This window comes from Ursus arctos, unplaced genomic scaffold (genome assembly GCF_023065955.2).
Source record: "Ursus arctos isolate Adak ecotype North America unplaced genomic scaffold, UrsArc2.0 scaffold_22, whole genome shotgun sequence".
NCBI classification, from domain to species: domain Eukaryota; kingdom Metazoa; phylum Chordata; class Mammalia; order Carnivora; family Ursidae; genus Ursus; species Ursus arctos.
This window is the reverse complement of record NW_026622897.1, coordinates 16,100,808-16,125,946: the sequence shown is the minus strand read 5'-3', so window position 1 is coordinate 16,125,946 and position 25,139 is coordinate 16,100,808. Positions and strand designations below refer to the sequence as shown.

Below are 25,139 nucleotides of genomic sequence, written 5' to 3'. Positions count from 1 at the left end.
AACAACAGCAAACAATAAGATGAGAAGTAACACGATAACCGTAACCGTGACCACCTGCTCTGACAGTCCATTCCTTTCCCCCTGTTATTTTACCGTATCTCCCCTGATGGCAACTGTCCAGTGTCAAAGTCAATGGATGTAGGGTGTTCTACTCTCCCAGGCCTGTGCACGCCCTGCCAGGGGGTACTACGAAGCAATGAAATAATCAGAACACACAAAAGCACCAGGCTCACCCAGAAACGGACCGCAAACCCTCAAACCCATGTTGATTGGTCAACACCTCCATTACCTGGGACAGGTGCTGAGCCGGGAGAGCCACAGGGCAGGGATCATGGTGGTCTTCTTCACCACTGTGTACCACCAGTGCCTGGCTCGGTGCCGGCCCAGAAAAGATTTGTGCAACGAATGGACAACGACATGAAAAATGCACGATTGACTGAATACGTAGATGGTTCATGAGCATACGGCATGACCTTATGCCCTTCCATCTCCCTCCCTAGCCCACCCCCACGTCCAGGTCACCTGCCCTTTCCTTACCCTCGCGATCAGCTCCCCGACCATTCCCGTCCAGGTGCCGTTGGCCTCAGGAACACCGTACACGCCGTCCCCAACCAGACGGATCTTGTAGTTGAACCGGAGGATCTCTGCCAGCTCCTTGAGCATGTCCACACAGAAGCCCTCGTAGCGGTCGTTGCCTTCCATCTCCTGGTGGTTCCCCTTCAGCATTAAATACGGGTTTTCCTGCAGCAAAACTGGGCAGCTGTCATTCTCATCTTAGCCCTGGTGTCTCAGCCACAAGGGACGGGGGTGCCAAGGCAGAGGCTGGGGGGGGGGGGAGGGGGAAGGGAAGTGACTCAGGTGACGGGGAGCTACTCTGGAGGTGGCAATGAGCTTCCCTCCTGGCCTCGAGGCACTTCTCTTACCAGGAACACGCAAGGGTCCCCAGTGCACAGAGGGTCAACCTAAAGCCTCTCTACCTTAAGGGCATCATCCAGCCTCACCCCCATTCCATCCCTTCCTCTTTTCCCTTCCTTTTGTCTACTGCACGCAGACCTATCACAGGCATCAGGAGATGCCAGGTTGCCGACAATACAGCAGGGCAGGGTGGGAACACCCACTGACCAACTGCAACCCAAGGCAGAACACGTCCAGCCATGAGCACTCTGGGAAGGGGGTGGGGCTCTCTGGTGAAACGTCCAGAGAAGGTTGGACGGGGGAGGGAGAATTCAAGCTGGGCTCCAGAAGCCAATGGAAGACGGATGCAGTAGGTGTGAATGGAGGGCATCATAGGCAGGGGAAAGCAAGACCCACGGCATGATCCTGAGTGAGAAGGAGCATGGCGTCTTCCCCCCACAGGGGACAATGGAGCCTCCATTCAGCTGGAGCATAGGTTGCGTGCAGGATAAATTAGATGAGTTAGGGTCCGATGGGCCCTGGAAGCCAGGACAAAGTAGATGCTCCTCGTACATGCATAGTAGGGAAGCAGGGAGGGTTTGCAAGGGTTAAGGGTTAAAAATATCAAATAATAACACAACATCTGGGGGTGAGGGCAGAGTCTCTCCGGATGTGAGATACTGAGTCCTGTGCCATAGTTTGCTCTGGTTGGAGTGCTGGGAGCTGGAAGAGACACCGAGAAGGTCAGGGTGGACAGCAGGAGGGGGTGTGGGGCACAGAGGGTAAGAGCGCTCATGCTGGTGGATCCTGAGTGAATGACTGGGGATGGCATCATCTCTCACATGGATGGTTTGGAAGGGAAGCGGATTTGGAACATGTCGAATGTGGGGTGCTGGTAGGCTATCCAGCTATGCCTGGCTGAATGCTTAAACTGTGGAGTGAGAGCAAGACTGGGGCAGGGCCTGGGAGGCCTCTGGAGGAGGAGATGGCTGAAGCCACAGGATACGTGAGGCCATTGAGGGGGAAGCACTGAGGAAGGACAGAAGTCGGACAAGACCCTCATCTTCCACCGTGGGAAGATGACGAGCAGCCGTGGAAGAAGACAGAGCAGAAGCAGTCAGAAAAGCTGAACAGCAGGAAAACGTGGCCGTGAAAGCTGAGGAGGAAGGAGGTTGGGGAAGGAGCATACAGAGATTCCCACACAGAGATGAAGCAGGGCTGTGAAGGGGCACCTGGGCCAGGTGTCGCCGGCGAGCCTTCCGAGGCAGGTTCAGTGGGGACGGCAGGACTGGGGAGCGAATGAGATGTGCACGAGAGAAGGGACCAGAATTTTGAGAAGTTGGGGGATAAAGAAAGGTGGGCAGATGGCCTCTCTACCTGACAGCTATTGGCCACGTCTCTCCTCCAGCTTCAGCTCTGCATCTGCAAAGCACCGGGCTGGAGGACGCCCCCAGTGGCGAGCAACACCATGACTTGTGATACCCTAAATGGGAGGCTAGCTGGAGGGGCAGCCGGGCGTGGGTAAAGGGGTGGTGATGGCATTGGAGGATGGGAGGGACCTGGGTATATTTGTAGGCAGAGGGGAGGAGTCCCGGGAGAAGGAGAGATTAGCAAAGGGAGAAGTGCTAGCTGGTGCAGCAAGGTCCCAAGGACGAACGGAAGGAGACAGAGCCAAGGTGAGAGTGATGCTGGAAATGGAGCTGGAGGTGAGGTGGAGACATGGACAGATGTGGATAGAGAGAGGAAGGGGGGGGGGATGGAAGGGAATCTGTGCCAGCCCCCAGAGTTGTGTTGGGGGCAGGACTGAAGGCTTGGTGTGCAGAAGGGTTTGGAAGAACTGCTCAGAGGATAGGACAGGAAGGGAATAAGTCATGAGTCCAGGGAGTGCCAAGGCCCAGGGGAACTCAGGAGGCTGACTGAATAGCTGGGAGCAGGGATTGCAAGGACAGCCGGGCTTGGGACAGACATGAGGTGGGAGGGCTGAGCAACATGGTGGAAACTGTGCTGGAACCTAAGAGAGGGAAACGCTGAAATGCTGGTTTGCTGAGCTCACACTGGATTGGGGACGATGAGTCAGACAAACGGAGGGCATGTGGGGGTGGTATGGGAGAGCGATTCTGTGGATGTGAAATGGGAGAGAAGAAGGCAGAAGGTTTTGTGTCAGGGAGAGGGAGCTCTGAGTCAAAGGGGATGTGGTTGTTTCATGACCAAGTTCACTGCCGTGTCAATGAGATGGGCTGGACTCTGCCTTCCACACATGCTGTCCTCGGCTCAAGGGTTTCTCTCTGCCCCAAGGGCTCTCCCTCCTCTTCTTCTGCCTAACCTAACTCACCTCCGTCCTTGGGATCCCATCACCTCCTCTGAGGCCAACTCACTTCTCAGAACTCCCACTGCACTCACAGCCAGAGGGTCCGGTGACTCTCTAGGATGTGCTTCCCAGTAGAGTGTAAGCGGGGCCTGGATGGACTCTTCCCCTTCTTTGGGACCCCCATCTGGCTCCAACATTAGGCTCTCATGGACTGAGGGAACAGCGCAGAAATGGCCTTAGGGAAAGGGCGTGGCGGGGGTCCCACCCTGGATTGGCAACACTCTAGCGTACCCTTAATTAACCCGGGGAGTTTCATGAGATTCTTCTCCCCACATAGTCTCGACTCTCAAGTTAACTTAAAATTCACGGACATGTTCAAAGTAAACACACGAAAGGCCAATCTTGGCGGGAGGAGATGGGTGGAAAGGTAAAAAAGTCAGAAAGGTTGGGGCTCAGCGGCACTTTGGAGAATGTGGGGACCGTGAGCTGGTCTGGAGCAGCGGGAGCAGTGAGGAGAATGGAAGAGGTGATGCAGGCAAAATGTTTAACCTGGGGTCTGACATGGGGGAAGTGCCCAGGGAGTGAGTGAGAGCTACGGCTAATCCTATGCAAATACATCACTCACACACCCCGAGCGTACCCCCACAGGAGCAGGAGACGACAGGGATGTGTGCGGGGTTTTAAGGGATAAGTCATTCACGATTACCGCTTGCCAAGGATAACCCACAAATGGTCCCCAGGGACTAAATTAAGATAATCGTTTCTGGTGAGAGTTACTGACTTGTAGCAGCCTTCTCAGACACACACGCACAGGACAAGAGCTGCGTCTGAATTGTGCTTACCGTGTTATGAAATGTCACCGGACACAGAGGAGCCCTGTCACCACCCTTCATGAACACGCACGTGCATATGCGAACATGTGCGCGCGTGCGCGCGCGCACACACACACACACACACACACACACACAGAGTCAGATTGCCTTCCCCGGTCTAGAAACACAACCCTGCGGTCTCAGTGTCCCTGTGGGTCCATGCCAAAGCTCTGAGCACTGTCCGAGTCCAGCCCGAGAGGCAGAAAGTACAAACCAGCGATGTCCCCACGTCCCTCTCAAACTCTGGTTGGCTTTTGAGGGACATCCCCCTACACTCTATGAAAAAACTCCTTTATTTAAATTCTAATCACTGAGCTCCTACTTTGTGTCAGGAACCCCAGTCTTTGAGGAGCTCTCATTCTAGAAGCGGAGTAGGGTGGAAGCAACCCCCTCTAACGGGAGAAACGCCACAACAGAGGTGTGTGCAAAATGCGGGGAGAGGGCAGGAGGGCAGGAGTCAGGTTAGGGAAGACTTCATGGAAGAAGTGACATCTGAACAGAGCTTTGAAGGGAGCACAGGCATTTCTAGCTGGAAATGGGAATTAGGGGGAAGGGTATTCTGGGCTGAGGGAACAGCACGGACAGAGGCATGGAATGGCATGATACGGTGAGGAAATGCCGGGCAGTCCCAGACCACCAGACCCCAAGTCACATGGAGTAGAAGCAGGTATGGCAGGCTGGGCCTGATTTTGAGGGGTCTCTATTCTAAGTGCAGGGCTGGTGGGCCCGGGGTGGTAGGACCTCCTTAGAAAGCCCATGCTGACAAAGGGGTAGGGAGTATGGGGGGTAGACTGAGCAAGTGAGGAGGGAGCCTCTAAGGAGGTCATGCTGAAAGAGGGAAATGGGCCTCAGTTAGAGCATGGGCTTTGGGGACAGACAGCAGGGGACAGACTCAAGAAGTACTGGGAGGTGGAGAAGCCAGTAGGAGTGAGGTCCCAGCCGTCGTGCTAGGCCTGGACAGCAGCTCACCATCACCCAGCTCAGCCAGGCTCTACTAGACCTCAGGAGGGGCGGTAGTGACACCACCACCCTCCAATCTTTCTGGCATTTCCACGTTGGTTCAGACAGGCTAAGGCTGGAGCTGAGAGGGGGAGTGACCAAAACTCTGGGAGCTGGAATTGCTCTCTCCATCCTTCACTCTGACCATTCCCTCTGCCTGGAATATTCCCTCCCAGATGGCCATGTGGCTCTGTCTTCCACCCCGTCAGGTCTCTGCTCCGGATTTCCCTGGCTCAGTGGGGTCCACACAGACACCGGCACTCCCAGCACCCTGACTCCCCTCCTCCAGCTCCGTCCGTTCCTGGGCACCTACAGCAGTGCCCAGCATATAGTAGTGCCCCCCAACTATTCACTGAATAAATGCATGAAAATGTTCAGTGACTCCATCTCCTACCATGAAGGGAAAACTCAACGGTGTGGCATCCCAGTCCTGAAGCATTATGGGCCCAGCCCACTTTGCTGGCCTCCTCCTTTCCCCTCTCGTCCAAGGCCTATTTCCTGGAGAAGCTGCCTTTCTCGGCACTTCCTAAACACCCCATAATGCTGTCCTTCGTTCATCTCCCTTCCACCCCCATCTCTCCCTGTCTTCTAGAGCCCATCTCAAGTGTCCCTTTTTCTCTGGGGGGCTTTGCTGACCTTCCTGATGGGGTGGAACCTCTCCCTCCGGCAACCCCCAGAGTGATAGGTGTGCTCCTCTTTCCTGGCTTTTATTGCACTCTGCCCACAGTAGGTCAAGACTTCCAGTCTAATGTTCCTGTGCCCACAGTAGGTCAAGACTTCCAGTCTAATGTTCCTGTGCCCACAGTAGGTCAAGACTTCCAGTCTAATGTTCCTGTGCCCACAGTAGGTCAAGACTTCCAGTCTAATGTTCCTGTGCCCACAGTAGGTCAAGACTTCCAGTCTAATGTTCCTGTGCCCACAGTAGGTCAAGAATTCCAGTCTAATGTTCCTGTGCCCACAGTAGGTCAAGACTTCCAGTCTAATGTTCCTGTGCCCACAGTAGGTCAAGACTTCCAGTCTAATGTTCCTCTGCCCACAGTAGGTCAAGACTTCCAGTCTAATGTTCCTGTGCCCACAGTAGGTCAAGACTTCCAGTCTAATGTTCCTGTGCCCCAGGAGTCATGAAGGTAGGGATGGAGGTCCCCGAGCTCTTTCATTATCTCAAAAAGCCTAAAGAAACAGACACATTTGCAGACCTTGCGCATTTAGCAGTGATAAGGCTGAGCAGACTAACTAGTACCTCAGGTCTCTGCTTTGGGCTGGAATTATATCAGCATGGCAACAGTGGTTATCTCCTGCTGATAAGACACTGTGCCAGGCAGGGAAATATGCTTTTGATTCGTTAAAAGGGGGAAAGGGAGGGGAGAGGAACAAACTAATTATTGCTTAATATATGTAGCTGGGTTAACTGACAAATCTTTTAAAACATGAGGTCTTCACAATGGAAGACGACGATGACCTTGGCCATGAATGCACTTGATCCGTGCCATCTACTAAATTATAACCTCTTTGAGGTTAGAGACCAAGTCTTACTCATCTTAGTGTCTCCAGGAATGAGCACAGTGCCTGACCCATGGGGAGAAGGGTTTAGTAACTGTTGACGAGAATTGAATCAAATAAAAAAGGCAGATGGTCCCTTGCTCTATAGACGGAGAACTTTCTTTTGACCCTCTGGAAATGAAGACACAGGCCATAAAAACCTACTGAAATTCAGGTATCTACTTGGGGGGGGGGGGCGTGCACATTTTATACAGATATCTATTGGGGGTGGCACACATTTTATAGGGGTATCTATTGGGGGGCATGCACATTTTATACAGGTATCTATTGGGGGTGTGCACATTTTATACAGATATCTATTGGGGGGCGTGCACATTTTATACAGATACCTATTGGGGGTGGCACACATTTTATAGGGGTATCTACTGCAAGGGCCCATTTTATACACAGTAGGCACCAAGCAAGGAAGGCTGTCGTGAAAGAGTAGGGGCCACCGTGGTGGACTGGATCCAGCCCCCTGCTGGGCTTCTCCCCCCAGCCCTGTTGAAGAAGGCCCCCTTCCCTGGGCCAGGCACAGCCGCCCTGGCTGTCCGGGGGCCCCTGGAAGAGGCACCCACAAACTGTGATGTCTCTCCACGCCACCCCTCTTCCCCAGCTGCTCTGGAACTCATCAAATATCATTTCCATATGAAACAGCAACTTGTGTTTAATTACACTGTCATAAATTGGCCTCGGTGCTGTGATTAGAGCTCTCATCTTGCGTTCACTGGGAAGCCCGGGCGCGCCTTGGAGCTGGAGGCGGCACCCCAGGGAGCTGCAGCTGGGAGCCCCGGGACCACCCCGCTTACCAGGATGGTTGTGACAACCAGGGTGGTGTTGAAGAGACTGTCGGAGATGTTGGAGGCGTAGAGGCGGCTGTCCATGCTGAGCCCGTCTGCCACGTGCCACTGGCCGATCTGAGGAGACACAGGAGAGAGGGCTGGGAAGACATGGGGTTAGGAGGCGGCTGGGGAGCAGGGCTCCTGAGGTCGTGTGCAGGCCTCCAGGGGTGGAAGGAGCCAAAAGGCCAGTCCCCTGCCTCCGGCTGGGCCACACAGAAGCCATAGAAGGAAGCAGGGATATAGAGTATGGAGAGGGGCTGGACGAAGGCTGGGTTACTGTTCCATAGGGCTGAGGGGGTCAGGGAAGGTGGGGGGCCCGAGAAAGGAAGGAGAGACAGGGGGAAAGACCCAGAAGAGGTGGAAGAGGAAAGCAGCGAAACAAATCAGGAATGGAATATGGTTCGGAAATGTTCGCTCACACAGAAGGGAGTGGAACACGTGGAATCCGTTATCTTGAGGCAGCAAAAAGCTCTTTTGTTTCAGCCTATCAGTAATTCAGAATCAATAATTCTGATTACCTAAATAAGAATCAGAACAGTATAGTGGAGAGAACTGGCATATAGTCGGCCTTCAGTGAATGTTGCTGAGTGGTTCAATGGGTGAATGAACCGGAGGAGGAAAGGCTTGGGTTCTCGTCCTGGTTGATTGACTTAAAAGCCGTGAGAACCTAGGCAAGTTACTTAAAACTCCCCGAATCGTGATTTCCCCATCTATCGGTGGGGGTGGTAATGTTGGCCTTGCCTTCATCTCAGAGCCAACCGAGATCCTGGACAGATCTAGTCTGATGCTAGATTATTTGCCAGGCACAGGAGCGTGGATCTCAAATGCATAACCTCCGAAAATTTACTGACCCTCTCTGAGCATGTCTCCTCATCTATAAAATAGGAAAGAATCACAGAAACGTCATTGGGTCCTTGTGAGAATGTATTTAACCCGAACTATTTTCCTTCCTCTTCCCCATTGCCTTCACTTCAAGGGGGAAAAATGCATAATTGACTCAGTTCCCCATTCTAGAAAGTCGCTTACACCCAAACTCAACACCACTGGATTTTTCGATGGTTTGTTTTCTCAGTGGAGCCCCTTTTATAAATACGTGTGTGTGTGTGTGTGTGTGTGTGTGTGTGTGTGTGTGTGTGTGTGTGATACCAATATATTTCTCCTAGCCAGAGCCCCTGGCAAATCGTTTCTGTCGCTGAGTAGTGGAGGTGGACAGCCAGGAGACAGGGCTGACAGCTGGCTGGAAACCCAATGAAATGCACATACCCACCTCTGCCAGGCCCCCCCCAGGCACCAGCAGCAGCTTCCCTGGAAAACCCGCACAAGTTCTGCGGAGGCCACGTGGCTCTATTCAACAGAGCTGGGCTCCGGGTTCCTTTTGCAGAAAACCAAACAACAATGAAGACATATCTCACCCCTGGCCCCTGTCCCCACTCATCAGGGCCAGAGGGTGGCGGGTCTTGGGGAGCAGTAACCCTCTCTCTGCCATCATGGTCTGCAGCTTGAAGAAAGGAGGGCCAAGCGAACAGATGGCCTCCTGTGAGCTTTTTATCTGCCAAAGGGGAGAGGACCCCAAACTCCCCTCCAGGCCTCTATGAGGATGCCACTTGGCGGGGGGGCAGCTTTCCCCACCTCTGCAAGGGCAGAAGGGTCCTGGGCACGTGCTCGTTCACTTCTAGTTGACAAGCAGAGTCTCGTGCGTATCCACATGGGAGGCCCCATTTGATAGATAAACAAACGGACACTGAGATTAAGAGTCCCTCCACCTTGTCCTAGGGTCACCTCACCCATCGGCTGAGAGGCCTGAGCTCCAGCCCCAGGCGCATCTTCCCAAGCAAGCCTTCACGGCCATCCTGCCCGGCTCTCCCAACGTCCCACTGCACATTTTCGTTTGCCTGTCTTGCCCACTAGCTTGTGTGGGGCTGGCCGGTTTATGCTCATGCCCCAGCGTCTCGCTGGAGGGCTGGTACTCGGAAGCAGGGGAAGCCAGCATTTGATAGCAGGAAATTGCTGCTGCTGGTGGAGTGTGGACAGAAGGCAAGTGAGCCCCCTCCAGCTCTCTGGAGCCCCTACCGCCTCTGGAAGGGACCAGCCACATCAGGTCATTGCTGGAGCAGGGGAAACGGGTAGGGAGGATGATTTTCAAGCACGGAGCAGAAGGGGAACAATGGTGAGGAGACACCTGCTATGTTAGACGTGTTCTATCAACTCTTTGAACTCTCCCCCCCAACTTTGTAGAGAATGCTGACATTTTGACTTATGAGGAAACCAAGGCTCAGAGAGATTTAGTGGCTTGCCTAAGGTCACCCACCTAGAAGTAGTGCACGGGCTTGAACTTGGAACTGTTTGACTCCCAAAATGAGACTTTCCTGTCTCTGCTGCTGTTTCTTGGGTGGGAACGCCAACATGGGCTCCATGAAAGCAGGCCTGGCGAACCAAAGAAAGGAGCCTCAGCCATCCAGCAAGAATCCTGAACAGAGCTTTTCTCTCCTGGGCTTTCTTTCACATTCCACTTCCAACATCAAGCGAGACGACACTTCTCTTGGAGGCTCATTTCCTGTCTTCAAAATGGCTAGAATTGGCTCCTAGTGGTCTCGTAGGGTGGGAAGGGCCAGATTTAGACAGAAGGACATAAAGAACACCGGGCTGGATGTCAGCCTCTAGATGTGTAAGACAAGGACTGAACTTCTTAGAGTCCTATCTGTCACCTAAATGTGTACTTTACCCCGAACGGGCCAGCAAGACCTCAGCTCCCCCCACCCCTACTTTCCCACCTCTGCTTCTCAGGGGACCCCATCTTCACTAACCGCCTGTCCCAGCCCCAGACTCCCCGATCTTACCCAAGCTATCAGATAGGTTCCCACAAAAGCCAGGGATAGACATGATTTACCCGGAGCCAGATCTGACAGCCTGAGCAATGCGCCCCCCCCCCAACCTCTGGGGACACAGCAAAGAGACTAATTAGCCCCTAAGCTCTAGTCAGGAAATGAATCTCCCACCCACCCTCCCATTAGCCCCCAAGAAATTAATAAACTCATCAGATGCAACAAAGCGGCCTGGCAGCCATCACCCAGCGCAATCTAATTGCAGAAAGGCGGTGGGAGGGAAAACGAGAGAAGCGCCAGGCGCCCTGGGATACAGGCTAATTGCCCCACCCACTGGGCACCTTCCACGCCACACACATGCCAGGGGTGGGCAGGAGACACGGCTCTCATCGCTGACAATCTGTGGCTCTGCCTCCAGCCAGATTCCCTTGCTCCACCCTGCTGACACCTGCCCCCCAAACCGCCTGCAGAAACAGCTGTTTTGTCAGCCTCTTCACCATGCCATGTGCCGGACTGATCACGTTCAGATGAAGTCTTCCCATGGCCCCCTCTCTGTACTCTCTGTCTCTGCCGCTTGCTTGGCCTTTGCACCATGTACGTGGGCTTGGAGGACAATGTGATACCCTCGACGACCCCTTAATGCAGGTGTGAAAAAGGCACCCTCCGCCGGGGCTGATGCGGCCGTGCAGGTGCACAGCGGGGCATGCTGGATTCCAGTCTCTCCTTGCCCTTGAGCTCTGCACCATCTGCACCATGACGCAGTGGCCCCAGAGTGGGAGGACCCCAGTTTAACGTGGCTTCTCTGCTGATGAGCTGTGTGACCTTGGGTAAGTTACTCAATCCCTCTGAGCCTCAGTTTCCTCCATCTATAAACTGGGGGCAAAAATCATGATTATGACATCACAGACTACTTAACAAGACTAAAGGAGATGGGATATATGCAAGCACTATGCAAGCATGCATTAATTTAATTTTTAATGCCATGGTCTGAGACAGAAAGAGGGATCTCTTCCGTACCCGACCGAGGGCTTTGCAGCGTAGACATTAGTTTATTAGAAAGATGAGACCAAGAGTCTCAAAGTCGGGTTCCAGGACCAGCAGTACTAGGGTCAGAAGTACAGTTTCTTAGTCCCCACTCCAGACTGACTACATCAGAAATTCTCGGAGTAGGGCCCGGCGATGTGTGTGCAGCAAGCCGTCCCGCTGATTCTGACGCAGAATAGACTAGAGCAGAGCAGAAAGAGCAACTCAGATGACAAACACAACCCCAGGGAAGAGGGAAGGTAGAGAGGCTAATAGCGATTAGGTGGCGAGCCAGGAAATGTTTAAAAACCGGCTCTGTGGGGAGAAAAGACTCTGATTTGTAGCGTTTGCCAATTGCTGTGGTGTAAAGACCCCCGCTGAGGTTGACCTTAGTTACCAGTGTGATGTCACCGAACAGAGCTGGGGAGAGATGTGTATAGTGGCCGTCACTGGCTGGGGCAAGCTGGCTCCAGCACGTAGCCGGCGACCCCCCCGCCCCCCCTACCCCCCGGCGCACATGGACTCCACGCTGGGTGCTCCAAGTGTTTGCATACAAATCTCACTGCTGCTTCACTTTCGTAGGAAGGAAAGGGAAGTCCACATAAGCGCGTGACCCACCCAAGTCACAGTGGGAAAAAACAGGAATCAAGACAAGGCCAATGTGCTGCTTCACGGAGATCGTAATATTCAAAGTGAACGTGTACCTCTCCTCACAACTGATTCTGACACTCCTGGGAGAAACGTCTCATGATCGGAGTGTTTCGTCAAATATGAACATTTCTGTAAATCAATGACATGGAGCGTGTTTGTGTGTGTGCAGAAAGAATCCTTCATCCAACGTTCCTAAAGGACGCAGGATTTATGTTAATTTGTGTCCATATGAATTAATAATAATCTTGCTCCTTAAGCACTAAAATTTTGGAGATTTTAATTATTTATTTGAAAGCATTGTTTCCAAAAAGTCTTTCAAGGAGAGTTACACGTCCCCCTGTCCTCTTAAATAGAGGGGGGGTCTTGACCTTACTTCAGTGCCATCGTTACGAAGGCGGTTGCTACCCTGTGTTGTGATATAATGCTGTTAGGCGTTACTGAAATGTGGATGGCCTTGCCTTCATTTCTGTGCCTTGATAAGTTAATTTGTCTACTTTTCAGAGCATCTCTTGTCCTTGTGAATTGTCACTCGGCACTGCTGTCAGGATAACTGTGTTTAACCCCTGGGCAAGCCACCAAGGGACCAAGCTCGAAAGAACTGCCATAAGGAGAGCACAGATAAGCCTGGATGGGATGTCGGGACTCCAGTGAATGGATTCTGTGGCATCGACACAGACTACCCACAGTTCTTTGCAAAGGCCACCTCTGGACAACTGAAGGACTGTTCGAGACCTGCATTTAGTCTGTGCGTGACCCTGGGTCAATGTAAGCAAGCTGGTCACTCCCTCAGCAATACGCCTTGGGAAATGCTTGTCCAGGACCATGACCCTAAGGGTCCCCTGCTGCTTCCCAAAAGAGCTGGTAGCGTGTTACGTGGGGTCTGGAGGCCCCCATTAGCATCTACACTGTGGCCACGGGGCCCAGCGGCCCTGAGCAAGTCAGCAAACTTCCCCTAGTCTCCCCCTTCCCTGGTCTCCACTCTCGTCCTAGTTCCACGGAGCTTCCCCTGGACGAGGTGACACTCTGGCCCTTTGTTCTGTTTTCCACCCAGCAGCGGGCAGTCATTTCGACATAATCTCAAATATGATCCCACTAGCCCCTGCTTAAAACCCTTCATTCTTCCCATTTTGGTTTAAGGACAGAGCTCCTTCCCACAGCCTACCAGCCCCTGTAAGGTCAGCCTCTGCCCACTGCCCACGCTCATCTCACACAATCTTCTCCAGCTTTATCTGTGTGCCAGTCACACTGACATGTTCAAGTGCAACGAACGCCTTCTTGCCAGGGTCTGTGTGCATGCCATTCTCCCCTCTGGAACGTTCTGTGCTGCATACCCACCCTGACTCCCAGGCTTCATGCAGCCATTCAGGGGTTGTCAAACCACGGACGACAGGCGAACCCTGGCTCGTTGCCTGTTTCAGGAAATAAAGTTTTATTAGCACACAACTACACCCATTCATTTATGTCCTATCGGTGACTGCATTCAACTGCGAGGGTAGAATTGCAAAGTCTAACTATTTACCATCTGGACCTTCAGAGAAGTTTTCCAAACCCTGATCTAGGTCGCACCTGTGAATCCTTCAGGCCGCAGTTCAAAAGTCACCAACTCCAGGAGGCCTTTCTCCCCTTTTTCTCCCAAAGTCAAACTTCTCCCCAAACCATCTCTCTTCCCTTTCCGAACATTTGTCTCAGGCTTTAATTATAGACTCAGCAACGAGACCACTCCTCACGGCCTTTCTTGCTATGCCACCAAGGGAGAGCCCTCTGCTGTCACCTGAGGAAGTCGGTCCTGTCCAGAGCAGCCATGCGTGCCCCTCCCCCACAGCCCTCTCCCTCCCTCCTGGAGTCACTCAGGGCTGTCATTTTGCCCATTTGTTCTCTCCCAAGTAGGTAAAAAGGGATTCATTTTTAAAGCCGCGAGGGATTTCCTCCCATCCTTGCCTGCATCTGTGGGTATGCGCTCTGTAACATTTAATATTTTATGTACGTCTCCTACAAGATGCCACTGGGATGACTGTTCTTTGCACTCAGCATTGCCGGGATCTAGCTTCTAGAGAAGCTGACATCACTCCAGGGCCAGGCAAGCCCTTCTGCTCCAGAGCCAGAGTTTGCAAACACTTATCGATCACCTTTGCAGGCTGGGCACTCAGCCACCTGCTTGCTTACATAAATTTCCCTGATTCTTCATAACAACCCTGTTATTTTTCCCACCTGAGAGATGTAGACACTTCAGACAACAGTAATAATGCTTAATACAGGCCCTTTGTACCACTTATTATTGAATGACTGAACGGATTAATGAAAGAATAAAAGAAATTGAGACTCAGATATGCCAGGCAATTTGCTGTGGATTCTAGCGAATAGAAGGTTAAACTGGGATTTGAAGCCGTCTTCTATTGATCACTATACTGTCTGGTCCAGTTGGGGCAGCTGTGGTCTATCTTGACCTTAGGACCTGGACCTTTCCACATACCTGTCTCTGATCACTATAAACTTGTTCTTCGGACAATACAGCCCTGAAAACAGTCTCCTACAAGGCGCCACAAAATTGAGGCCAAGGTGCAGGGAGGGTGCTTGACACAAGGGGGACAGGGTTGGGGGTGCACCAGAAGACCCACATTTTCTTTCCTACTCTGCCATGCATAAGCTGTGTGATCTTGGGCAAGTCATGTAACCTCCCTAAATCTTTCTCATCTGTAAGATGGAAATAAATGAACCCACTTGCCCATAGCACAGCATTGCTGTTATCATCCACTGAGATAATGTTCATTATGGCTTTTGATGAGCCAAAAGAAGCCATGGGAATGGACGATTAATAGTACTACTGTCTGTCTGGTGGCAATGCGGTTGACCAAACGTCAGGAGATTTGACTTCAAGTTCTATCCTGCCCTTGCCACGTGGCTTGGGAAGTCAACCTTGCTACCTGTAAGGTAGGAGTAAGTCTTCCTTCCCTTCTCCACTTACTGGGATGATCTGAGGCAATCCCAGATGTGACCCAAGTTGAAAGGCCTATCCAAATGCAAGCTCCTTTTAATTCCAGATCCTTATTCTCTGGGACCATCCCAAGTTGGATAAACCATAACCAAGGACTCATTTTCTTGACCTCGGGTTCAGGGTTCGACGTTGAAATTCTCACGAGGAAGGAGGCATACAATAATACATGAGCGTCTCCTTGAGTGCGCAGAACTGATTTTGACCTACAGGCAGGACAAACGACAGTCAGGTGTGAGACTCCGGGAATAACGAGATTGAGTTAGTTTCAGAGTCTCTATAGTACAGGGTTGTACCTGGCTTGATTGAAGGTCAGTTCAAAGGCTTATAATGGAAACCCCTACGGTAAACACCCCTGGCATGAAGGAATTAAACGTTTATTGACTTTAAATCCGATATCTCAATCATGAAAGTTTAGTTTACGTGGGAGACTGGGTCACGAGTAAGGACCCAGTTGAGTGCCTGAGGGGGTGATTTGGGGAACAAAGGGCATTGCTGATGTTGGCCAAAGACCTCATTCTCTGAGCCAAAATATTCTTTTAACACAAAATATATGCTTCCATGCAGAATACTGTGAAAATTCAGGATCAAATGACCACAACGGCAAATACCAAAGGCAAGAGATCAGAGACAAACCCTGAGAAAACTTGGAAGGCTTCGCATCAAAGGAACACCCACCTGTGTTATTAAGCCACAACTCAGTTGGTCTAAGGCAGTGTTTTGTTCGAGCGTGGCTGCTCCCCATTAGTGGGTTCTGAAATCAATTTAGTGGGTAAAGACCTGCACCTTAAAAATGAAATCTAAATCCAGACTAGATCAGAGAGGACTGCCCATGGCAGGGGCCACCATGTTTCCTAAGCTCCGGTTTCCATTACGTATGGGCAGGTGTCTGTGTGTGTCCTGGGTTGCAACCCATGTGCAAGTCATGTCCCAAAGTATGAAAATGCCTGGTGCAAGGGATGTGGAGACCTTCCCTATTCACTACAATCAGCCCCTAGCAGAGCTCCTAGAACAAAGCTGATGCTCGATAAACACATTTCTGGCCACAAACTCCTAGTCCTCATCATGTACGACTCAAGGACTAACCCTAAGAAAATTAGACAAGCTAATACTTTTGAACACTCACCGCAGGCCAGATACTGGACTCAATGCTTTACGTTCGTCACCTTATTTATTCTTCCCTACCACACTACTAGGGAGGCACTGCTCCCATCCCCATTTTACAGACTTGAAAACTGAGGCTCGGGAAGGGTAGGTTAGTGCGGATTCAAACCCAGGCAGGTGCACTGGACTACACCGTCCCTGAGATTTTAATTCTCCTGTGTTATGGATGTGTAGTTAAACATTTAGTAAACATCTGAATTGTTATTCCTCATCCATCGGTATTTGCTACAAGGTTCCTGTCTGAGAGTCCACATCCCTGAAGTCAGCCTTTGCTTTTCCCTGTCTTTGATTCTGACTTCCGTACTTAGAAGTTATTTATTTGAGAGAGAGAAAGTGCGCATGCACATGAGTGGGAGGGTCAGAAGAAGAGGGAGAGAGAATCTCAAGCCGACTCCGTGCTGAGGACGGCACCAAATGAGGGGCTCGATCCCAGGACCCTGAGATCGTGACCTGAGCCAAAACCAAGAGTCGGATGCTTACTGACTGTGCCACCCGGGTGTCCCAGAACAGGATATTTAAATAAAGCCAGAGGAAAGAAACAGCAGCAAAAGTAAATCTTCAGGAATTCCAGCTTCCCAGCTTGGCTCTGCCATCAACTGGCTCTGGTCTCAGAGTCCTACACCAGACCACGAGCTCTGGGAGGCCCTTGTTCCAGTGCGTCATGCTCCCTGTTATTTGGGGGATGCCCACCCCCTCTCAGTCAAGTCCCCACTGCAGGGACTCACGCAGAGGGCCCCACGCTTCTCCTTTGCAGCACGCATCACACTTGTAATCATATAATTATTTCAGTTATTGTTTCAAGCCTGTCTTCCCCACTAGACAGTACGCTCCATGAATGACGAGGCTCTGTCTTGCTCCCTAATATCCCTAATGCCTAGCAGGGAATCGGTGCTTCATAAACAGCTGCTGATTGCATTAATAAATTCCCCTATGTAGCACCAGCTCCCAGGACAGTGCCTGGCCTATAACGTATAATGGGTGCTCGATAAATACCGGCCTGAGTACATTAGGAAATGCCTTCGGGCAAGCCACTTCTGCTTTAGTCTTTGGTTATCTCACCTATAAAGGAAGGATATGGTCTAGTCCTATCCAGCTCTAACCTCAATTCCTAAAAACATCAGGTATATTTATAACGTGGTATCGTTTTTCCAAGTGTCTTGGGGGCGAAGCCAGGAAGGGACAGGCCCAAGAGGGACAGCACAGAGCCTTGGACAGGTGACTGGAAGCTCAGCTGCACAGGCACGAAGGTGAAGCACCGTGAAGGTGGCCACCAAGAAGGGGGTGTGAGGAAGGACCCGCTCCCTCCTGCCATGAAGCAGCTCTCCCTGTGCCCTGTGGCTGATGCCTGGCATTCCTCCAGTAGAGCCTGGTCTTGGAGCTCAGACACTGCATTTGGTTAACATGAAAATAAATTGTCAGTGTTAGCACTTCTCCATTGTGGACACCATTGACAAAGGGATGGCTGCTTTGATGGGAGGGAGGATGGCACTCTTCGACTCAGACCATATCTGAAATACTGCAAGCTGTTCCAGGAACGGCTCTTTAAGTGAAGCATAGATTAATGAGTGTATTCCAAGGATACTGACCAGGAAGGTGAGGAGACTGAAATCATACTATAGAAGGGAAAAGGAAATGCAGACAATGGGAAGGATAGAATAGATGTGTGGACCCAGGAAACAGAAATAAGGACAAAAGGAAGAGGGTTCAGGAAGAAAGAATTCTGCCCAAGAGACAGCAAATCTTTCTAACAATGAGAGCTTTCTACTTCCTCTTGGTAGTGAGTTCCCTGACACGGGAGGCATTCAAGTACAGACTCTACTTCATGAGAACACATTTGTAAGAATCCAAACATCTGATTAGAGCTCTGGTCTAGAGGACCTTTATTATTCCTTTTGGCCCCAGGATTGTAGGATCTAGATTCTGCTTCCCTATCAAGGGAACCAGGAGTAAGGCCAGGGCTCCAAGGAACAGAGGAGGCCCTCAGACGTTACAAGAAAACAAGAGAGTAGGAGTATGGGGCAGTGAATGCGGAGAGAAAAGGCCACCATAGGACAAGTCCAGCAACTCTCAAGTGCACTCATCCCCTGGTCTTCTCTCCTGGCTCAATCTCATTACAGTAGATTCTCATTATTTGCAGTGATTACGCTCAACAAAGTTGCCACAAATACCGAATTAGGGGATGCCGAGCCACTGCTCCGAGGGGAGATGCTGGGTTACGTTCCTAGGAGCCTCTGTTAAAACATTTTCCTCCACCAGTCACCACACAAGCTCGTTTGATGTGCGTTTCTGCTTCCTGACACTGTACGTAATACAGACGGTCGACTCCTTCACATTGAACGACAGACGGTACGTGATTCACGCCCGAATACGCTTGCGCAGCACCTGCCTTTTGTCCGGGAGGCACGTCACGGCTTTCTGGTGCTTATGTCCACCTGATAGAAACTCAGCACTCAGCTGGGGGGGGCATCTTCAACAGCAAAGCCCCCAGGAACACACACACCGGCGTGAAAGGCATGGCAGCAAGCAGGGCGCAGACAGGACACGTGTTTATGGTACAAGGGCTGAAAGCAGATAGACAGACAGACACTGCCTGTCCGCTGACTCAGCTTGCTCCCTCTTCTCTCCCTGTCCGGAGAAGCGCCACGAGCACTGTTTCTGGGGCACAGGTAGATTTTAGGGGGTGGACGGGTTTGCAAAAACAGAATCCACCAATAATGAGGAGTCAGCAACACTCTGTGTGCCCTCGAGGGTCTGGCTCTTGCCAGGATGGTTCCAGACCTCCATCCCGAATCCCCGACCTCTGGGATATGAAGTGGCGTGTGGCCCGGCCCTCACCGTTCCTGCTGCCAGAGAAAACACACCCACAGCGGCTATTTTCAGGGACTCTAGCGACAGATAAATACTGTCCAGGGCAGGAGCGGAGCTCAGCACCTGCAGGCAGCTCTGATGAAAAACTCCACCCCCCAGAGACACGCTCGGGGGACTTCAGTCTCTCCCACTAGCTCGGGGCTTCCGAAGGGCAATCTCCCAACACTGGGCAGCGAGGGTGCCCAGACTATGTTCCCTTCTTAGGTTTTTGTTTCTCTTCTTAGACCAAAGTACTTCAGGAGTTGAATAATTTCCTTTACCTACATCACTCCCTCCTTTCCACTGGTGTGGTCAACAGTCTCACAGACTCGCTTCCGAACCTCTGCGGGGGCATGACCAAAGTTGGTCTGGCTCGCGTTGGCACGGGCCAAGTGCACGGCAGAGCTTGTAAATAGGAAACCCCAGCTGCACGTCCCTCCCCGACCTCCCAGAAGGTAGAAGGGATTTCAAATTAGCTGCTGAGGAGCGAATTTATCAGAGAGCTCAGGCAAGCTTGAGATTTTTCATCTTCCAAGGAAATTACTGCCAACGAACACGCCACAGCCAGGGCATGGAGAGCGCCCGGCTTCATCTGTTAAACTCGCCAGGTGGAGAAGTGTCTTGGGAAAGAAGTTGTACTAATAACACACAACTTTGAGCTCTGAGCGGCAGATGCCAATTGAGCTAATGGTTCTAATGAAGTGTCTGGGCCTGAAGGAGGTTGGTTGCTCCCTGTCTTTCAAGAGGCTGAGCTCCCAGGGAAGGGCTAAGAACGGCCCATCACTGCCCCTGCCAGGATGCGGGCTCATGAGGAGGTAGCGTGTGGCTGGGCCTCCTTGTGCTCTGGGCAGATGGGGAGTTTCTGGTTTGGGGGTGTCAGCAGCTCCTGTCGGAGCAGTGCCATGTCATGTAGGCCCCAGATGTTCTGTAGACTCTCCCAGGAAGAGAGCCATGACTTCTGGGTCTTGTCCTTGCCCCACCCAGAGCCACTGCCACGTGCCGCATTAAGGAGCAGATGAAGCACAGAGGTTAGGGATGGAGAAGGAAAGAAGTAGGGGAGGGGAAGGCCATGGGGAGCCCCTCCTGCAGCAGGGAGGGGCTGGATGGCAGAACTCAGTTCCCTCAAGCACAGGCTGGCCTTCGCGGCATTCCTGCAGGGTCCTGGACTTGGTGATGTAAGCACAAGGCTCAGCCCCGCTTTGTCCTTCTCTCTGCCCTGAACCAGGCTACGAGCAAGACTCCAGGAACACTGCATACAAAGACTAAGAAATATATACACAGACGTCTCCAGGAGAGAGAGGACAGGACTCAATTCTGCACAGTATTCCAGAATCCGCCAAGCACATCTACAAACAGCCTTTCGTTTTGTTCTCACAACAATTTTATAAAGTCCATAAAGCAGATATCATCAGGACCATCAGCCCTATAGGAATAGAATGCTAGGGTCCCTGCACACAGCTCCCCCTCACCTCCCTGGGCTCCCCCCGCCGCCTGGCCTGCCTGCCCTCAACTGCCCACACCTCTGGTCTGTGGTGTGCCCACCTCTCAGCAGAGCTGATGACGCGGGCGGCTTCATGAGACCAAATTAGCAGCTTAGCCTCTTCCAGCTCTCCCAGGCATGAGCTGGCTGAAGAGGCACGGAGAAGAGTCACTCCGTACTGGCAAGCTTCCCCAGGCTGGGCTCAGGCAGGATGCGTGATGGGGCATATTACAAGAAATATATTTAAAATGCAGCACTTTGCAACCCCACTCCTCTGCCCAAGAGCAGCCCCCCGTTTGAAAATTTAAGTAGCTCGAATTTGTTTGCCGGCTGATGTGTGAATAAGCTTCTGCAGTCAGTGAATTTCCCATCAAAGCTGATAAGCAGGAAGTGCCAGTGCTTTGGGAGAAAGAACCAGATGCCTGTGGGCTGGGGAGACAGGAGGAGAGAGGGTCCTTCGGGTCACACCCTTCCGAAGCCAGCTCCTCTGCCCCTTGGCTGTCTGTCATCTGGGGCTGGCCAGGAAAGCCAGATGCCCTCCCAGGAGGAGGGATGGAAGAGCCTCTGGGGGAAGGAAAAGACGTGTATGGTGATTTGAGGGGCCTCTCACCTCACAGCTTCAAATTCCAGTTGTCAACGGAGAGGCGTGTCATAGGAACTCTCAGAACAAACTGGGGAACAGAAGCTTTAAAGATGACAAACTCCTAGGTCCCTAGGGCTCTGGCGTCCCTGCTGGACGTGAGCTCCTTGGAGCTGGAATGGCACGTCCAGCGTGCTCCCTGCACCTCCCATGGCCCAGCACCCGGCTCTGCACACACACCAGTCCCTCATTCGCTGGTGCATCCCCTTCTCCAGGCCTGTGCTGAGCCCCACTCTCAGCAGGGCAGGACTGGTCTGCACTCAAGGATAAGGGTCAGAGAACCCACAGTAGAGGTGGAGTGTCTGAGCCACATGGCAACCAGAGGAGGCTCAGAGGGGCCTTCCCACTCACTGGGGAGCTCCATTTCACTCTGGGAGCAAATGGAGCCACTGGGGGGTCTCAAGCCCCAGGATGACACATGGCCATCCACATCTTCCAGAGGGAGAGCTGGACCTGATGACCCTTCGTGGCTCCTCCGGCTGTATGAATTTATGACGTTCTAGGAGACATGAGCTATGTCAAACCTCATGCCAATTCCCCTTCTCCCGGCTCCTTAATTAAAGGGAAGACGCAAGTGACTTCTCAGTAACCTTCAAAGCAGCCCCCATCCTCTCCCGGAGAACTGCCAGCCCAGAATTTCCTCATCAAAGGCGAAGTGCTCGCTGGCTTGCTGGCTCATGGGGAATGGCCCGCCGAGCAGCCTCCCCAGCCGGCCCACTCGCGTCAGTTCTGTCCCCCAGCCAGGGAGCTGGCACTCGAGGCTGCTGATTTCCAGCAATCAAACCCCCGCTCCAGCACTCCGAGCCCGGCTCCGCAAAGGCAGCTTCAAAGAATCTGCATATTTATGGTAAACTCCTTTCTCAAATTGAAAATGTATTAGACAGTAGCAATCAGGACACTCTCAGAGCAGCTCCCCCCGGCAACCTGTCTGAGCCTTAATGGCTGTTCTCGTTAGCACAGGTGGGACAGGTGCTGTCACCGAGGCCCCTGATGGGAGGGGCTGGGCAAAAGGGCACAGAGGCCGGGCAGGGCAGAGCCTCTCCATGGAGGGGAGACCCCCTCCTCATTGCTCCCCCAAAGCTACCTGCAGGCAATGGTAGTGCAGACTCATTTGACAGAGTCTTTCTAGGGTTTTCTGTTGTTCTATGTTTGTTTGCCTTTAAAGTGGGGCAAAGGGTCTGGGGGTGGGGACAGGAGGGGGTCCTACCAGCGGGTCTGTTAAGATTGCCATCAAAGCAACAGAAGATGTTTCCGGTGTCCCCGGTCGCAGAGAGCCGTGGCAAGAAATGTAGCTGGCTGCCTTCACACGACACGGGGGTGTTGCGAAAGCAAAAGCTCTGCCACCACACACACGGCATGATCCCAGACTTCCCCGCAAAGGGGGCAGGCATGCCTGGGTGTGGGCTTGTCAAGGAAGGTGGCAGGAGAGGAAATTCAAGAGAGGCAGCCTGTCCTCGCAGCAACTGGTGGGACCGGCAGGAGCTCAGGAAGTTGGAGCTGGATTCCCTGAACCTTCTGGAGGACATGGGACCCCTGAGTTCTTGGTTGGCGAGGGTGACTCACAAAAGCCATCTGGCTCATCCCCCTGCCTCGTTAGAGCGACACTCAAGTCACTCCAGAGAACCAGCCCCTTGAAAAGCTGAGTTTATATCAGCTTTGGAAAACGAAACATGGCCATCAGTTCTCAAGGCTTTTTCCTCGCCCACTCTTGGCCAGATCTGCATATCTCTCCATCTCCATAGGAACAGACTTAAGTACATAAGTGGTCTAAGGAAGGGGTGGCTCAGGGATGGTTTCTATGAAAAGTTCATGTGAAAATAACCCTGTGTGTTTTTGAGGGGGAGGGGGCAAGTGGAACTATTAATTGACCCCAAGGTCCAGAGTTCTGAAAGATTCGAAGGCTAATTCCAGGAAGCAAGCTAATGCGGGGAAATTCAGTGTTTGTGAGGTAGTGCTCTTAGCTCTATCCCATTTCACCCCATCCGGAGTGTGGTCCTCAATTTGGGCTCCATGCTTTAAAAGAGACCTTAACAAACCCAAAAGCATCAGTGGTGCGAGATTTGGAGGCCATATTGCATTGGGAACCGCTATGGGCTGCTGTTTGCCGAAGGAAAGATATCAGAGGGTCACTATGGTAATTGTTGACTGTGATTTTTGTCTTTCCCCAAAGATTATGAGCTCTTGAAGGGACCATGACTCATGTATCTTGCATTCCCAGCCCTGGACACAGAGAAGGTACTCAAACAGTGCTATGCTAAATTTCAGGAAGAAGTGAATGAATGAAGAGAAATCAAACTATTCTCAAATATTTGAAGAGTTGTAAAAAACACAAAGTGGGCCATTCCAGCTGTTTCAGAGGGTAGAATTAGGAGGCAGATTTTGACCCTCTGCCTGGAAGACCTGGGAATGCGTCCATTGGGAGGCAGTGAACTCCCCAGCCCAGGGCAGGCTCAAGGAGAGGCTGGGTGGCTGCTTCTCTCAGGGACACTATGGAAAATATTCTTGCATTGGGATGGAAGATTAGACTAGAGGCCTCGCAGGTCTCCCCCAACACATTCTGGGGCCAAGCTGCAGAGCAGAAAGACCACAGACTTTGAAGATAGCCCAACCTGGACTCAGTTAAGTCTGGAATTTACTAGCTGTGTGGATGTGGACACATTACTTTCTCTCTGCCTCAGTTTCTTTACCTGCAAGATGAGGAGGGTAGCCTTTATGTATGGCTGATACGAGGTGAGAAGTTTTAAATATCTCTGTACACCACTCAGCATGGGGCATCACGGAGGAGAGCTATTACCATTATGCTAGTAAAGCCAGCATTCTACCTAAGCACAGGCAAGCAGAAGAGAGTGCCATGCAAATCTAGTTTCATTAATCCTTGGGTTTAACAAGGCCAAACGTTGAGGGGTTGCCTTCTTCACACAGAGGAAGAGGACTGATTTTCTTCCCCCATTGTGATGCACAGTCATCCGACAGGAAAGGTGAGATTGCGTCTTTAGCTAGGGATGCCAAGCCCCAAGCTCAGCCTTCCTTCTCCCAAAGGCTTAATTAGAGCCTGTGAAGCCATTTCTGATCCTCAGATGAAAGGTGTGCTCATACTATTACAGCCCTCACGAAGTCACTGGGGGCTACTCAGAATCTCTGATCTTTGGACTAAGTTAAATGAAGGAAATTAAGGGCCCTCTAATGCTGTGCTTTTTTCTCTTTTTCCCCTTGTCTCTTTCAAATCTGATTTATCCCAAACGAAGAAGGGAGATTATACTATTCTAATGCAATCCAGGACATCTTCTGGGAAATGAAAAGGGAGAATATGGGGAACCCAGAAGCAATACTATTGACTTCCAGCTCATAAATAAGCAATTGGGAGATGGTCCTGGTTCAGAAATGTCACTTACGGGACACCTAAGGGAACATTTCTCCCCAGACAGTCTCCAGTGGGAGCTCCACAGAATTCCAAGATGGAAAACCGTCTCTGAACAGAATCAAAACAATAATTTTTTTTAAGTGGTAAAAAATTACCCCGAATTCTGAAAGACTATTTTTAAAATGGTAATAATCCCTTAATCAGCCACCAGCAGGGAATATGGCATTTGGTTCAGACATTTTACCAATTACAACCCACTGGGTCCCTGTGTGGTGCTTTCTAAATAATCAAAACCAGCTCTTAATAGCCACTTGCCCAGACGGGAAGAGAAAGAACAAAACCAAGTCCAAATGAGAAGACACCATGACTAAAGAAAGCCCAGCCCAGAAGGTCACTGGGAGCAGGTGACAGCAAAGTAACAGACCTGGGTAAAGTGTTTTGATTTGGGAGCTTAGGGATTCCAGGAAAGTGAGCAAAAGCCAAGAGCGGGAGGTCCAAGAGCATGGGCTTTGGAGTTGGACAAGCCTGAGCGTGAATTTTAGCTCTGCCTGAAGTCCTAATAGTGAACTTGGACCAAGTTCCTTATCTTCCTTGAGTGTCAGTTTCTTTATTTGTGACATGGGAGTTTATCCACCTTCAAGGTCAGTCCCCCAGGTCAGAGGGATCTGTGCGAAGTGCCCATGCGGTGTCTGATTCACAAGAGGTACA

The 25,139-nt window shown here is 51.6% G+C and overlaps 1 protein-coding gene across 1 annotated transcript in view; it reads right to left on the bottom strand.

Moving 5' to 3' along the window:
- Positions 1-25,139, bottom strand: part of GRIK4 (glutamate ionotropic receptor kainate type subunit 4) — a 417,047-nt gene that overhangs the window by 73,287 nt on the left and 318,621 nt on the right. Inside the window, exons 13-14 of the mRNA XM_026505548.4 lie at positions 7,422-7,529; positions 538-741 (exon numbers count right to left, since the gene is read on the bottom strand). Coding sequence (XP_026361333.2) covers positions 538-741; positions 7,422-7,529 — 312 coding nt within the window. The remainder of the gene's footprint in view (positions 1-537; positions 742-7,421; positions 7,530-25,139) is intronic.